The 14,134-nt window shown below is 44.7% G+C and overlaps 1 protein-coding gene across 2 annotated transcripts in view; it reads left to right on the forward strand.

The window, feature by feature from the left end:
• fgf14 (fibroblast growth factor 14) overlaps positions 1-14,134 on the forward strand; it is a 101,103-nt gene that overhangs the window by 60,106 nt on the left and 26,863 nt on the right. The window contains exons 1-3 of one of the 2 annotated variants that reach the window (XM_034574295.1): positions 740-2,158; positions 9,643-9,753; positions 10,906-11,009. In XM_034574295.1, coding sequence (XP_034430186.1) covers positions 1,966-2,158; positions 9,643-9,753; positions 10,906-11,009 — 408 coding nt within the window. In that variant the 5' untranslated portion in view covers positions 740-1,965. Of the gene's footprint in view, positions 1-739; positions 2,159-9,642; positions 9,754-10,905; positions 11,010-14,134 lie in introns of those variants that run through there. The other variant, XM_034574294.1, reaches the window with a different exon arrangement.

Below are 14,134 nucleotides of genomic sequence, written 5' to 3' on the forward strand. Positions count from 1 at the left end.
GGCCCCAAATGTTTAATTACAACCACAAACAGCAGATGGCTCTCTTGAGTTTTAATTTCTTGTGCCTGTGATTGAGACTTGGATGATATTCGCCCCGGAGCGAGGGGAAGGAAACTCGGATTGTTTTTTATTTATTGTGTCGAACCTCGCGTGTCAGATTCAGCTTTTGAGTCGGACACAGAGGTGGTGGATGGAGGGGAGGATTCAGTCACATGTGGCCCACTGTAGGACATCCTGCAGGTGGAGGAGTGGACTTTACGCGCAGGTGAAGGTTGCCATGTCCGATTCCCCCCCCCCCGTCGTTGTCCGGCGCTGTCCGTGGTGCTGGAGCCACAAAGCGCACATGTGGCGCGCAGCCTCACGGGCTCGTCTTTGAAATAACATGAATGTGCTTCCTCACCACACAGCAACTATTTCTCATCTTACGGGAGTGAGAACAGTTGTAATAACCCACTGACATCATTTTTTTTTTGTTCATACTGTACAAGTTTGACTGTAGTAGTGAGGTGAAATATCAACATTCCTTCAGCTCAGGTTCAGATTTGATGTCTGATCCTAAAATAAATGCACCACGGAGCCCAAATGGAAGCTTTTGAGAACAGCGTACATCTCACCGTCTGATGGCAGCATTCAGAGCGGCTGATCGTCCCCCTCCAAGCGGGGGCTTGGTGGACGAGAGGGAGGGAGTGGGGGTTGGGTTGTTGGGGGGGGTCCTCCTCCTTCTCCTCCTCTCTCAGACGTACACTAACGACTGGTTAGGACTTGTTGATGGGAAGGATACGTTGATCGGGGGGTATATAGAGTGAAGCGGGTGACCACCACTTCCTCTCGGCTTTTTTAGTCGAGATTTGAGCGTGGGAAAATGAATTGAGCCGCATTATATCCTTTTTACGCACCGATCGCCAAGCACCCCGCAGGCTCTGGATGCAAATCCACTGGGTCGGAGTGAGTGTCTGCTGATCGCCGGGGGGTTTAAGTTTATATTTATTTGTATTCAGCTGGTCACACAATGCAGACGTCATCTCCACAGGATCCAGAATCAGCTTTGGTTATGTGTTGGTGCTTTTTTCCGCTTGTCCCTGGCTCCCATCGCGCCCACCCGCCTCTGTTGTGATAGTGGAAAAGGAAGGAGAAAACATGTTTTGAGGATATAATCCAACGGATCTGCGGGTAGTTTTTTTTTTTTTTTTTTAAGTGTAACTTTGCATTATTTCGTCCCACTGCATCAATTTAGAATCACACGGCTGCGTATTTCTTTGCATCTGCAAATGTGTGGCTGTTGATCGGTCATCGCGGGGCAACCCTGTCGCGGATTGCCTCTCGCGAACTTGGACTTCGCCCGGGCTGCTGTTGCGTTCTGTCCGGTGGCGATCTTCGTAGGAGGCGGCTGTACATTTTTTGCACAGGCGTCCCCCCCCCCCCCACCACCGCCACACACTGACAGAGCAGCCCCGTCTGGCAGAAGGAGAAGAAAAACGCAGGGTGGAAGGGAAGGAAAGAGTGGGTGAATGCGCCGTGAGGACGCCGCAGCCGGTGTTGGACATTTAACGAGGCGACTTTGTCACAGACTATGAGCAAAAACGTCACTTTGCAGGTATGAATGAACCTCTGAATTCTCGCTCCGCTTGAGTTTGGCGTAAGCTCTCCATCGGGACAATGGTTATTGATGCATGTATGGAATTACGCACGAACTGATCTCACATTTTTTTCCATCATGTACAAGAATTTTCCGAGTGACGATGACGGATCTTTTAATCTCAGGTGCATCATGTAGTGTTTGGACAGAACACAAAACCAGCTCCTAGAAAAAACAATTATATATATTTGACATTTGACATCACGGAACGGATCCATCAGCCGCCACCATGGGACTGTGACCCGGGCTGCGGGCAGTGCGAGGCGGCTGTTTGTGTAGTCTGTGCCCCGTGGGCAGACTGGACCTGAGCAGCTGTGACATTTTGAGCCATGGCTGCTGCTATCGCGAGTGGGCTGATCAGACAGAAGAGGCAGGCGCGGGAGCAGCAGTTGGAACGGCCCACGACCAACCGACGGAGGAAGAGCCCCAGCAAGAACAAGGGGCTCTGCAATGGGAACCTGGTCGACATCTTCTCTAAAGTGCGCATCTTCGGCCTCAGGAAGCGGCGACTACGGAGACAAGGTGTGGGAACTTAAGTGTGCAAGGTGTAAGCATGTGCATTCACCCGACCACTGGTTGATAGTATCATAATTACATTCCCACATATATGGTTGAAGCTGTGAGGCAATAATGCCACGAATTAAACTCTTTCGTCTGCGCGTAAAAAGTTAAATTGTGCGCAAAATGCCTCCTGTTTTTCATGCGTTAGCTAGATGGTTAAAAATCCAACCCCTTACATGCAGCGCCAGTTATCAGACGTGCTCCTGTTGTACCAAAGGGTTTAGACACGTTAACCGAACTGTCACCTCTGCGATTCCGGATCGTTGTGAAGCACATACACGATTGGCTGAACTGCTCTCTACATTATAAGCGCAGCACAAGAGCCAGAAATGAAAACTCATTCATATGCAAGCAAAAAAGGTCAACATCTCCCACGGGGGTTACGCCTTTCAAACATCATCTTTTTCTCCCATCATTTTACGAATACAGGGGCCAGTGGCCTCTTCTTCCCTTCTACTTAAAGAAAATATCAGATTTTTCAATATATCTTTTCCCCTCTGTGTCAGCTTGTGATTGCCAAAGCGCAATATTAACAATTATTTCACTGTTGGAATCAGAGCCAATTACAAGGATAATTCCTCTAAATGGAGGATAATTCCTTTAGGAAAGAAATGACTCTTAATTGTTTCCTCTTGTTAGTGGATGATGGAGGTGGCTGTGTTTCTCTTGGAATCACCAGGTATCAAACCTGTTGCAGCAGGGCAACCAGATATAGCTCTGATTGAATAGCCATGGCGCTTTTATGATTTTATGACAAATTAAGACTTTAAACATGATTTATTGGTTGCTGGAAGCCGTGTTTCAGCCTTTCATCTCGTCCACAAAGAGAGAGAGCCATTTTGATGAGTCCCTCTCATCCTCTGTCTGCGTTCACAACACTATGAAATGTCCCCTTCACCAGCCCCCCAGTGATTACATGGATTAAATGGCTTTGAAAGGACAGGGTCTATATTACGGCACATAGAGGACACATCTGGACATGGGTCAGGGTGCATCAGAATGGCAGGTTTTTAAATCGGTCGTCCTCCAGGCTGCTGTTTCTGCCCAATATGTGCGTGTGTCCCCTTCTGTCCCTCTGTGTCACCTCTGCATTGGGCTCATTTGGTGTCATCAGTCGTGTCCAGAAGCCCCCACAGATCACAGATGTGGACAGATGATGGTGTCATTTGTCCGAGGAATTAATGTCTGGCCATGCCAATAGAACAAAAAGCCAACAATACTTGCAGGTCTATATTTCAGTGTGCCTTGGATACCGTGTCATCCTGAAATGACTTTACAACATCCCGCCTGTAACGGCCATTTCACAGAGCAACAAGGGGCCTTCCTGATGACAAGTCACTGTAACAGTGTCTTGAGGCTGCAGAAGCATGATCCTGGTGCCTGGAAGATGCCAAACACTTACTAATATAAAGATACAATTAAAAATCTGTTTCAATATATGAAATCTGTTTGGAAATGGGTATTCTGTCCTCATTTTTCAAGCTCTAATCAGAGCAAACTGTTTTCTAGTGGCTTTAATACAAAGTTATTTGTGTGTAAAGGCCTAATGGGAATAAACTTCATTAATTTTAGGCTCAAAAGAGAATTAGGAATGATCTTTTACCAAGTGATATCAGACTTTGCTGTCCTGGGAGCTTTTGGGAAATACTGCACATATCACGGTTTCTCTCTCACCCACTTTCCTTCTCCCTCCTCGTCCTCCCTCTTATTCATTGCATTATCACAGGAGCACACAATTTAGGAAGAATAATGACTTGTTTGGTGTGCTCAATGTAATATTTGACTCCAGAAGAGCTTTTTTTTCAGAGAATAACGAATGCACAACCGAACAGATATTGTGATAAAACAGACGGACGTCCACAGTGGTCTTCATCTCCGATGGGAGAGGGACGCTGGTTTTACCTGAGCCTTCAGAGAACAGAGCAGCTCTCTAAGCATCCACACTGTGATTGTGTATTGAAGTCAGATTCAGATGCCCACTGAGATGTGTCAGGATGAGGTGTCTGAAATGTACTATAACACCAGTATTCCCTTTTGGCTTTGAGCATCGATCCTCCGAGCCAGGCTCCAGATTAGCTATTCTTACGGGCCGCATTGATTGACACTGACATCAATTGGGCTTTTGAGCCTGATCATTTGGGTCAGATTCAAAGAAAGTGTTACCGTAACTATCACGAATCAATACTAACAATCCTCATCTTCATTCGATCTAATGTAATATTTGAAGTCAAGCCAAAGTTAATTTAAAAAAATCAAGTTTAAAACAACGGCAGTTAAACAAGGTGCTGAACAGGCTTCAAATGAAAGAATATCAAAATATATGTAAAAACAGAGATATGTGAGAGATGAGAATTAACATCAGATGAAATCAAGGGAAAGTGCTCCTTACTGATTCAGGTGCCGTGCACGGATGTCGGACATGTAATTGGCCCATCTGAGTAAATTGTGGTGCCTTCATGGCCCCTGATTTAGAAATTGAAATTCGGATTGCAAGTTAGTGGGAAAAGTGGGTCTTTAGCAATGATTTGAACATTTACAGCATCTGAGCAGATTCTGATATGACTTTAAAGGTGAAACTATTCCAGAGATTAGGAGCAGCTGCTGCAAATAAAGCCTGGACACCTTGATTCTGGAGCCTTAATCTTTAGACCTGCAGCATCAGTCGGTCGACCTCGGTGTTCGAGACGTGCAACAGTTCCCCTTAATAATATAAAGTGCTGTTATTAAAACGGCATATTTATAGTTCAAGGGAATCAAACATTCAAATGGAAAGTGTTGTGTGCACAGATGTGTTTTCCTGACCTCCAACACTTGAGGGAATATTTGCGTTTTCTCTAAATCCTCCATGTTTTGACGACAGATGGAAAGCAAGTGATCACACAGATTCATTTTTTTGAGGGATTAGATTTGAGTTGTCAATCCTATTACGGTCAAACCCAGTAAAGTGAGCTCGGCCACGTCCAGTTTGGACTCGGCCATAATCTCACTGCTCCCGCTCTAATTATCTCACCAGATTAGATCCGTAGATCATTGGATCATGTTACACAGATCAGACAATTAGATTATCTTCCACGATCTAGAAAACCCATTTGAGGTTATAGCTTTGTTGCTCTGTGGCTATTTATTGCGGTGTGTGTTGACAGGACACAGCGGTGCCTCATCAGTCAGCTTTCAGGGCTGTCTGCATCCGATGAGTTATTGTTGAAAATGTCAGAGATGATGATGAACGTGAAATGAGAAATGAGGGCCAGCGCCGTGGTTCTCCATGACAACAGAAGCAACATGCAGAGGTTTTTTTCCTCCGCAGGCCGGAAAAGCCCTTGTCCTATTCCGGAAACATCCAAAGTGGGTCAAGCAGGTGACGGCACGACAACAGTCTACAACCGCTGCTGCAGCTGTGCCCCTCTGTCTGTGTGTGTGTGTCTGTCTGTGTTTGCTTGGCACTGAGCACAACATGGGTATCTGCACATGCACACACACACACACATAAGCAGAGGAATGCCACAACAGAAATTAAGACAGGAAGGGAATGAGGGAGCTTTGTGTCGCTTTGGGAAGAAAAAAAAAATCTCAACCTCTTGGTGACAGTTGAGTTTATATGCAGAGGGGACGTCTGCTGCAGAACAACACAATTTGAGATCCCCCCCCGCTGCTGCCAAACCACCTCTCAGTTTCTCTAGAAAGAAATAAGTGGTGTGGAGGAACATGCAGCACCTCTATTGTTAGAAAAAACTAACACCGGTGCGACTGGGAAAGTCCAACAGCAGCGGAGGACGGATGCTCCTCGGTGATAATAAGCACTATTGTTTTCCGCTTCATAAAAAAAGGTGAATATCCAGACAGACGAGGAGAAAGAGACTCAGGGAATCCCACTGAGACGGTTTCCGAGCAGATCTGGGTTTTAAAAAGTGCACGTGTCATATCAAGCTTGTGAAATGGAACTGGAAATGTGCCTTTTCTCTATTGCTTTGCATAAAACATCTTCCTCGTTGTCTGTCTCCAATTTGCTTCATGATCCAGAAGGTTGTTTACATCAGCGTTTGTTAGTTTGCAAGATTAGACAAAAACTACAGGACAGATTATCATGGACATTGGTGGAATAGGGTTAGGGATCTTCCTTTTTTTTACCTCCACTTTCTTAGCATTGCGAGATTCAGCGTTTTTCAACATTCGCATTGATTTCATAGAGATGTATATGTGAGTCTTGATTGAAAAACTTTAGGGGACCGATTGAAATGAAGTGAATTTTGGTGCAGGTTGGTTGAATTTTAGGGGAGCGCTGGGCCTTGGCGGAGGTATGTGACAACACAAATAATGAGAGATTATGAATTACGTTTTCTTGTAAGGGAATAGGTTGCATCTTATCCATATGAAACATTTTATCCAGTGGCCATGAGTGACTTTGACCTTCAGCATGATTTGTATGAATGGGTTTGGCCGCTTCACAATCACACAAGCAATTATGTCATAATAATGTATTCACTGGCATACATGAATGTGTGATGTTAAACTGTCATTGATAAATGATGCCCCTGGTATTTAAGGATGTGAGTATACCTCTCAGTATAGGAATAACATGTGAACGATCATAAATCATGGATACTTATCTCGCACGCTTTCTCATTGCTGTTTCTGTTTTTCCTGTCAGTTTTTATCAATTTTGATAAATTGCTTGAATATCTACCGATTTTCGTCTCACTCTAGCTGCAGCTCGGAGATACTGAAGCTGGAGGGGAAATCCGTGTGTGCGTGTGTGTGTGTGTGAGAGACATGTACTGGCTGGCTCGCCCCAGGGAACACAGCTAACATCAAATGATTTATAGCACGATTGAGCTAAGTTCACCTACACACACACACACACACACACACACACTCAGATATAGTATTCACATAGCCAGCGAGCAGTTATGCCGTTTTAATTCTTCCAGATTTCCTCCCACTGATCTGTCTTCAGAATCAATCTCACTCCCCCACCTTGTTTAAATGCTGCTGATAAAAGTAGTTAATCGATCGCAGGTTAGGCGCCTTTGTGTGTCCGTGGAGGAGTATTTGCTCAGGGGAATTGTGCGCTCATTAAAAATCCATATGGAAATGTGTGTGCAGTGCTCGTGCTCGCGTGCACGGGTGTGTCTTTGACTTGGCGAACGTGTCTCCCTGCTGCATGAAAACTCACCCATCTGCACCGCCACTGGATCGAAGGACATAAGGGTGTGGTCCTGAGGTTACACTCGATGGTCTTTGATTGCTGGATGCTCACGTGCTGTTTGTGTAGTTAGTGATTGCATTCGGCTCTTTGTAGTGACACTGACTGGAGGACAAACTAATAATGAAAAGAGGGAGCTGGAGAGTGATGCAGCAAAAGGAGTAGTGCATTAGAACCGTTTCTGTAATGCAACACGGATGGAGAGTCCTGTGCATGAAGAGCTGAAACACTTAGTGGATTCATTGATTCATCAAATGAAAGAAAGTCAGGAAATTGTTGCTGGTTTTAAGCAAAAGCAAAGGTTTTTTTTCCCAGCAGCATTTCAATGTTCACCCACACAATCGAATCCATGTCGGCTTTCTTTTCCTTTTTAGATTTCATTTTGTTTCTGTCTTTGTGATATTGCAAACCCACAGAAATTCTTTAAAGTCATTTTTCAAGTAGAAACGCAGAACAGTTGTTGACTTCAGCTCCTGCAGTGTGAAATGTGTTCGCATTTCTTTGTTCTGTATCAGTGGAAATTGAATATCCATGGGTTTGGACTTCTGTTAGAACAAAACAAGACTTCTGAAAACTCCATGAGGAAACTTTCTACAGATATTTTGATGACTTAATCATCGGAATCCATTTTCACCACTGAATTAAAAAGACAAAGACATATTCTCATTTTCATCGTAAGTCAAAACAAACATTTTAATTTATTATAAATGAATAACATTGTCATATGAAATGGTTATCTTTTTCATTTAGTATTTATCTTTATTTGTTGAGATGAGCTTCGACACTAAATTAACAAATTTTCACAGTTTAAAGCTCGGGTTGGTAATCCAACAAACACCAGCAAGAGCAGGCTACAGTTCATAAAATGCGCCCGTTCCGTGAAGCTGTAGTTGGGTATATGAGTGGGAACAGTAACAGGATGCCTGTAGTATCTCATTTACAAAGTCAAGCTTCCATTTGAATGTTAGAAAGTGTAAGTTCATTAGATATTGAAGCCAGCAAACGGAGCACTGATCACCGTCTGCACTCTGACATGTGGACCTGGCAGAGTAGCTGCTGCAGTTTTGACGGTGAGAGTATTACTGTAAACCAGAGAGCTGCTGCTGTCACCGTCCTGCCAGCCGGCTTGATGCCTATAGCCGAGGTGCTCTGACAGTCATGTGCTGTCGCCACCTTTTGATTGTCCTGGCGAGACAGAGCACTGCTGCTGAATGCTGGTATAGTAGTAATGTTCGAATGCAACAGGAGGGAGACATTTTCTCCTGTTTTCCGGCTGTAAAGGTCTCAGAGCCACCTAATGCCATCAGCCGACAGACTCTGCCTTGAGCGGTACACCGATAGAAAAAAACAAAACAACTCTCTCTGCCCTTAGCAAGACCTCTTGGTTTTTCCTCTGTGGCCGGGCTCTCCCTCTCTCTTATTTCTCCTTTTCTCTCTCTCTCTCTCAACTGTCTCCCTCTCTCTTGCACTCACACACAGAGGCTTGCAAGGGGCACGGCTTAGGCTCAGGTGAAGTTGATTGTTCACCTCCCCGGGGCTTTCTGAGAATGAAATCTGGTGTGATAGCTGTCTGCACAATAAGACTAATGTTGAGGCTATATGACCCCAGTGGTTGCACATGCACACACTCACCCACACGCAGAGGAAGAAACATTGTCGCACAGCTTGAGCACAGGTAATATCTTTCCAGTGACATCCCAAAGTGCGATCGCATGCAGGTTTATTAAAATGTTTTTCGACTCACTTTTTTTCTTCACATTTTCACTCTCTCTATTCTTGCTGTTATTACAAACCCACAAAATGCCAATTAAATCAGAACCTGACCGGTTGAGCCGTCGCGGCGCCGGGCAATTTAACAGCAGCGGTGATTTATTTACAGTAGATATGTGGCTAATTCCCATGTTGGGTCAGCTAGACGGGGCAGAGCACTGACACTCCTCACATCCTGCACGCTCAGAACCCAGAGAGGGTGCTGTTGGGTTCATTATGGGAGTCGGGCGACCGCAGATTAATTCTGCTGCCTATAATTGGATGGCCTATCTCTGAGCCTGGCGGGGGGCTTATGTGCCCGGGAAGTTGGCTGTGGGAGTCGCCTGTGAACATACACAGGAATCAGAAAGTGCTGCTGGTTCTGCAGCCTTTTTGAGGTGTTTCGCTGCGAAGAAACAACGTGGCAGCACGAGCGATTCATCATCTTGGTCTTTGCTAACTCTGTTCTCTCTTTCTTTTTTCTTCCCTGCAGATCCCCAGCTCAAGGGTATAGTGACCAGGTTATATTGCAGGCAGGGATACTACTTGCAAATGAATCCCGATGGCTCTCTTGATGGGACCAAGGATGACAGCAGTAATTCCTGTGAGTATCTCGACAGCGGCCTTCTATCATTTCACACTTTTATTTCTTATAATTTTAATTGTATAGGCACCTTTAGCACAAAAGAATCCACGGTACAAGGTGGAGAGGATTTCCTGCTCTAGATTTATTCCCCACTTGCAGGAAAATGTAACAGAAACCCTGTAGGTAACTTTCTCCAACCTCAAGGCCGATTCTCCCCTTCATTTTTCCTTGTCTGGATCCGAGGGGTCTTCTTAAATTGCAGCTATACGGGCTTGCACGGATTTCTCCTCCGCTCGGAGAGGGAAAGTGGACCAGGAAACAGTAGGCCTAACGGGGAGGAAAAGGTATTATTAGCTTGTTCTGGCACCGCTCCTCCACTGCTTCAGGCAAGGTGTTTAATTTGATTCTTGCGCGCGGCGCTAACGCTGGTCTGACACTCTACATTGTGTCACTTACTCCCGTCAGCATGAGGAGATGTGGCACATGTCAAATCTGATACGCTTAAGGACAGGACTTATTGAAACAGTGGGGTTTCATACAGTGTGCACAAGGGATCCATCGTACATTATTAAAACTCACGGTACCATGTCAAGTGTCGGCACTGACGTCTCCACATTAAATTTAACATTTTTGAAATTAGCCCATAAAGTAGTTCTCTTGGCCTTCACTTATGCTCCAGACCTGCCAATAGTGATCACTTAAAGGGTCAGCAGAGGTCATTTTCGTGCCTTTAATTCTTCCATATACACTTAATGTCACAGCCAGGCCACCTCTGTTGTTTCTCACCAGTACAAACAATATCCATTACCGGCCCAGGGAGTCTGTTACAACAGCAAAAGGCCCATTAAGTCGGCCATGCACCACTGGTGGCCCCAATTACAGCCACTGCTCAAGTAGCTCTGGGTGACCCAGGCTATGCAAGGCTGGTCACGTTCGCCGGCCGCGCTGCAATTCATCTTCACAGATTACCTCAACGCAACAGCTATGGCAACTGTATTAACTATGCTCTGTGAAGCATTAACGATGGGCAGCTTGCACTCGGACGATGCATCACAAACATGGCGTCCCCCCAGTGCATTAAATGTAGCTCTATATATGGTGATGGTGTTTTATTATATATATATAGTATATTTTATGTATGTGTGTTTGCCTGTTCACTGTGTTTTTCAGCTTTGTTCAACCTTATTCCTGTGGGCCTCCGAGTTGTCGCCATTCAGTCCGTGAAGACAGGGTTATACATCGCCATGAACGGGGAAGGCCACCTGTACACATCAGTAAGCACACCAAGTCTATTCTATTCTATTCTCTTCTATTCCTCCATCCATTATCTATGTCGCATGGGGAGCTGGCAACTATTCCCAGCTGACTTTTCTATTCTATTCTATTCTAAACTATCACTCCATTATTTATACCGCTTATCCTTTGAGGGTCGCGCAGGGACCTGGACCCAATCCCAACTGGCACTGGGCGAGAGGCGGGGTACACCCTGGACAGGTCACCAGCGTATATCTATTCTATTCTATTCTATTCAGACATTTACACAATAAGATGTACGAAGTTAAGTGATCGGTTTGTATGTCGTGCAAGTTACTGTTTCCAACATAAGGTTCCCTGAACGTGTCTCAGATATTTACCATGTCGGCAACATGGATAATTGCCTTTCAGCGGAGGTTGGGGATCCCATTAAGCAGAAATCCATGCATAGGCTACATATTTATATTCATCCGATTAAATGCTCCCAGATTTTTCATTCCAAATGAAAAAGAAATCAATTATATCAGGTGACATTATTCAGGCAGAACACGCATATCGCTCTCTCTCGCACGGGATCGGCTGCTGTGCCATTAGAGAGTAAATCATTTGCTCTGGTAGTCAATAAAAATAAATGATGTGTATGTTATTAGCAAATAAATGATGTGAGGGTATGACACGTGTTCAGCCCATAAACCAAACCTGAAATCGAGTGGAATCCATCTCTGTTTTTGACCAGTGTTGGGACATGGAAGGAGCAGCCATTGTTTTTCACCACAGTGTGTTCCAGCCGCTGTTATCGACTTCCTCTCTTCAAAATAAACTGGGCTCCTGCAGGCCAGACAGCCAAGGGGACGATAAGACCTCCCCAGCACAGACAGAACCTCTGGTCTCCCTCCTCCACCCTGTCCTCCCCCAGTCATTCAAATCAATCAGCGGGAAGAGCAGTGGGACTTAGTGCTCCTCTCCCACACAATAGTATCCATCAGAATCTCGTCCTCCCTCCGCGGTCCCCGTGTCCCTAATCCTCCGACTGCAGAGCAGGAAATGCCGTCTTATATTTAATTCATTACCTTGGGGGTTTGAAGGGGCTACTTCTCCTACTGTACAATGCACCACTATTCCACTGGAATTCTCTCGTACTTAATCACTGCTTGACTTAAGCCGTGAAATTAAATTCAGCGGAGGAGGATTGACCCAGAATCCTATGGATTTTGTTAAGGAAATGCATCGTGGGGATTATAAATTAATAAATCAACACAATTCTGCACAACATACGAGGTGACATTATTGTACAATTTGTTGATTGTAAACACTCTTTTTTACCCTATTACAGATGCACACTCCAACACAATTGATTGCAGATAATAAATATAAAGTTTATATCCGCACTTATACATGAAGACACTGTGATCAAGAAGGTTTTTTCTCAATTAATTAAATCAACCTTTTGGTCCCTGTAGCTAACTCATGAAACTATTGCAATATTTGTAGGATTATAAACTGGGTCTGTGTGGCGACATTCACGGAAAAAAGTCCTTATCAAGTTGCTGCAAATGCAAACCGAACATTTTCTTACAGTTTCAATTTGAAAGCATTTAACCGGCGAAACACACGTCGAAGTAGCCACAGGAAATAAAATGTGCCAGTGAGCGTAGAGCTTGTTGTTCATAAAAATGGTTCTACAAGGTGAGTCATTTTTGACCTGCTGCAAACCTCCAACTTCTCAGTGAAGTGACCAACTCCTGTCACTCCAGCATTAAATCAGATCATGTTTTCCCCCAGACTGATGGAAAAAGGCAATGATTCCTTGACAATACTTTTTTTGCTGCCTCCAGGATTCTGTGATTATTAAACCAAAGTTTGCCGTTAGCACCAGTAACTACAGGTATCACCAAAGCAACCTGGACTGAAAACGTCCAGATTTCCACTTAAACTACCTTTTGCATGGATGCCGTGTGTACACAGACCAATAAAAGCAAACGCAAAAGTCCAACAATGCACCTTAAAAAAACGTTAGAACCAGTATAAGAACAAAATAGGCAGAAAAACCCAGAGTCAATAAAATCTGAGAAGAATAATATTGGAAAATGCGGTTTATATATAAATACCATATACATAACATTTTATGAAGGGTGTCCAGTTCATGCGTCAATAAATCTGTCGGTCGACAAATCGTAATTTCACAATGAGTAAATAACTAACCTGCTATTTAAAAATCGGACAGAGCTCTAGGCTGAATAAGGTTACGACCCATCCTTCATATGGCCGACCTCTCACATCTCTGATGTTTTTCTTGTGATCACTGCTCCTGTTCATCCACACAGATGTGTCTACGTAGTGCACCCACTCTCACGGTTCTCCCTGCCACTACACTTGACACATTCAGTAATTGCAGCGTTTGTGACGCCCGCAGGTGGATCACCGATGATTTGCCGTCTCGGTAGTAAGCTTAAAATTGCTGCTGTGAAAACTCGCATTCCAAGTGTTGATTGCCAAACCTGCGTTATAGCTGATAAATGCAGTTAATTGCTGCTCAGGCTCGCCCTCGTCTGCAGCGGCGTTCATAACCATGATTACGTTTCATCAGAGTCTTTTATCATCAAGTGTTTGCAGGGTTTTTTTTCCTCCTAGCCTCGGGGTCATGTTTAGTCCATGCAGGAGTGCTGCATGTTGGTCTCATTGAGCCCGGTCGGAGCGCCGTGTTCCCTCGGCACACTTTACCTTGCTCCGCTCTTCACACAGCTGCCCATGCTCCATGTGCCCTTTATTTCCCGCGCTAATGGAGGTTCTGATCGGACCTCAGCACTCCCACTCAAAGATCTTTCCCTTTTTCTCCTTAGTGTGTGAACTACTCTGATAATGGCAGCCTTGTAAGATGTTCCTTATCCTCCTCCATCTCCCCCCCCCCTTCCTCTAGCCTCTTCATATGCTCCTCTGTAAGCATGGTTCAACCATTCTCCCCATTATCGCCGTGTTACTTTGCAGGTGAGGATCCGAGGAGTCAACCTTTTCCACCCATTAGAGGTATTTGATTATAGCGTACTCACATTTTCAGACTCTACTTTGAGGGTTATATTTATGCAGAGTATAGGGGGGAGAGGTAAAGGGGAATTCTGCAAAAAAAACCAATTCTTTGTACAATGTA

The sequence above is a fragment of the Hippoglossus hippoglossus genome, chromosome 21 (genome assembly GCF_009819705.1).
Source record: "Hippoglossus hippoglossus isolate fHipHip1 chromosome 21, fHipHip1.pri, whole genome shotgun sequence".
Classification (NCBI taxonomy): Eukaryota; Metazoa; Chordata; class Actinopteri; order Pleuronectiformes; family Pleuronectidae; genus Hippoglossus; species Hippoglossus hippoglossus.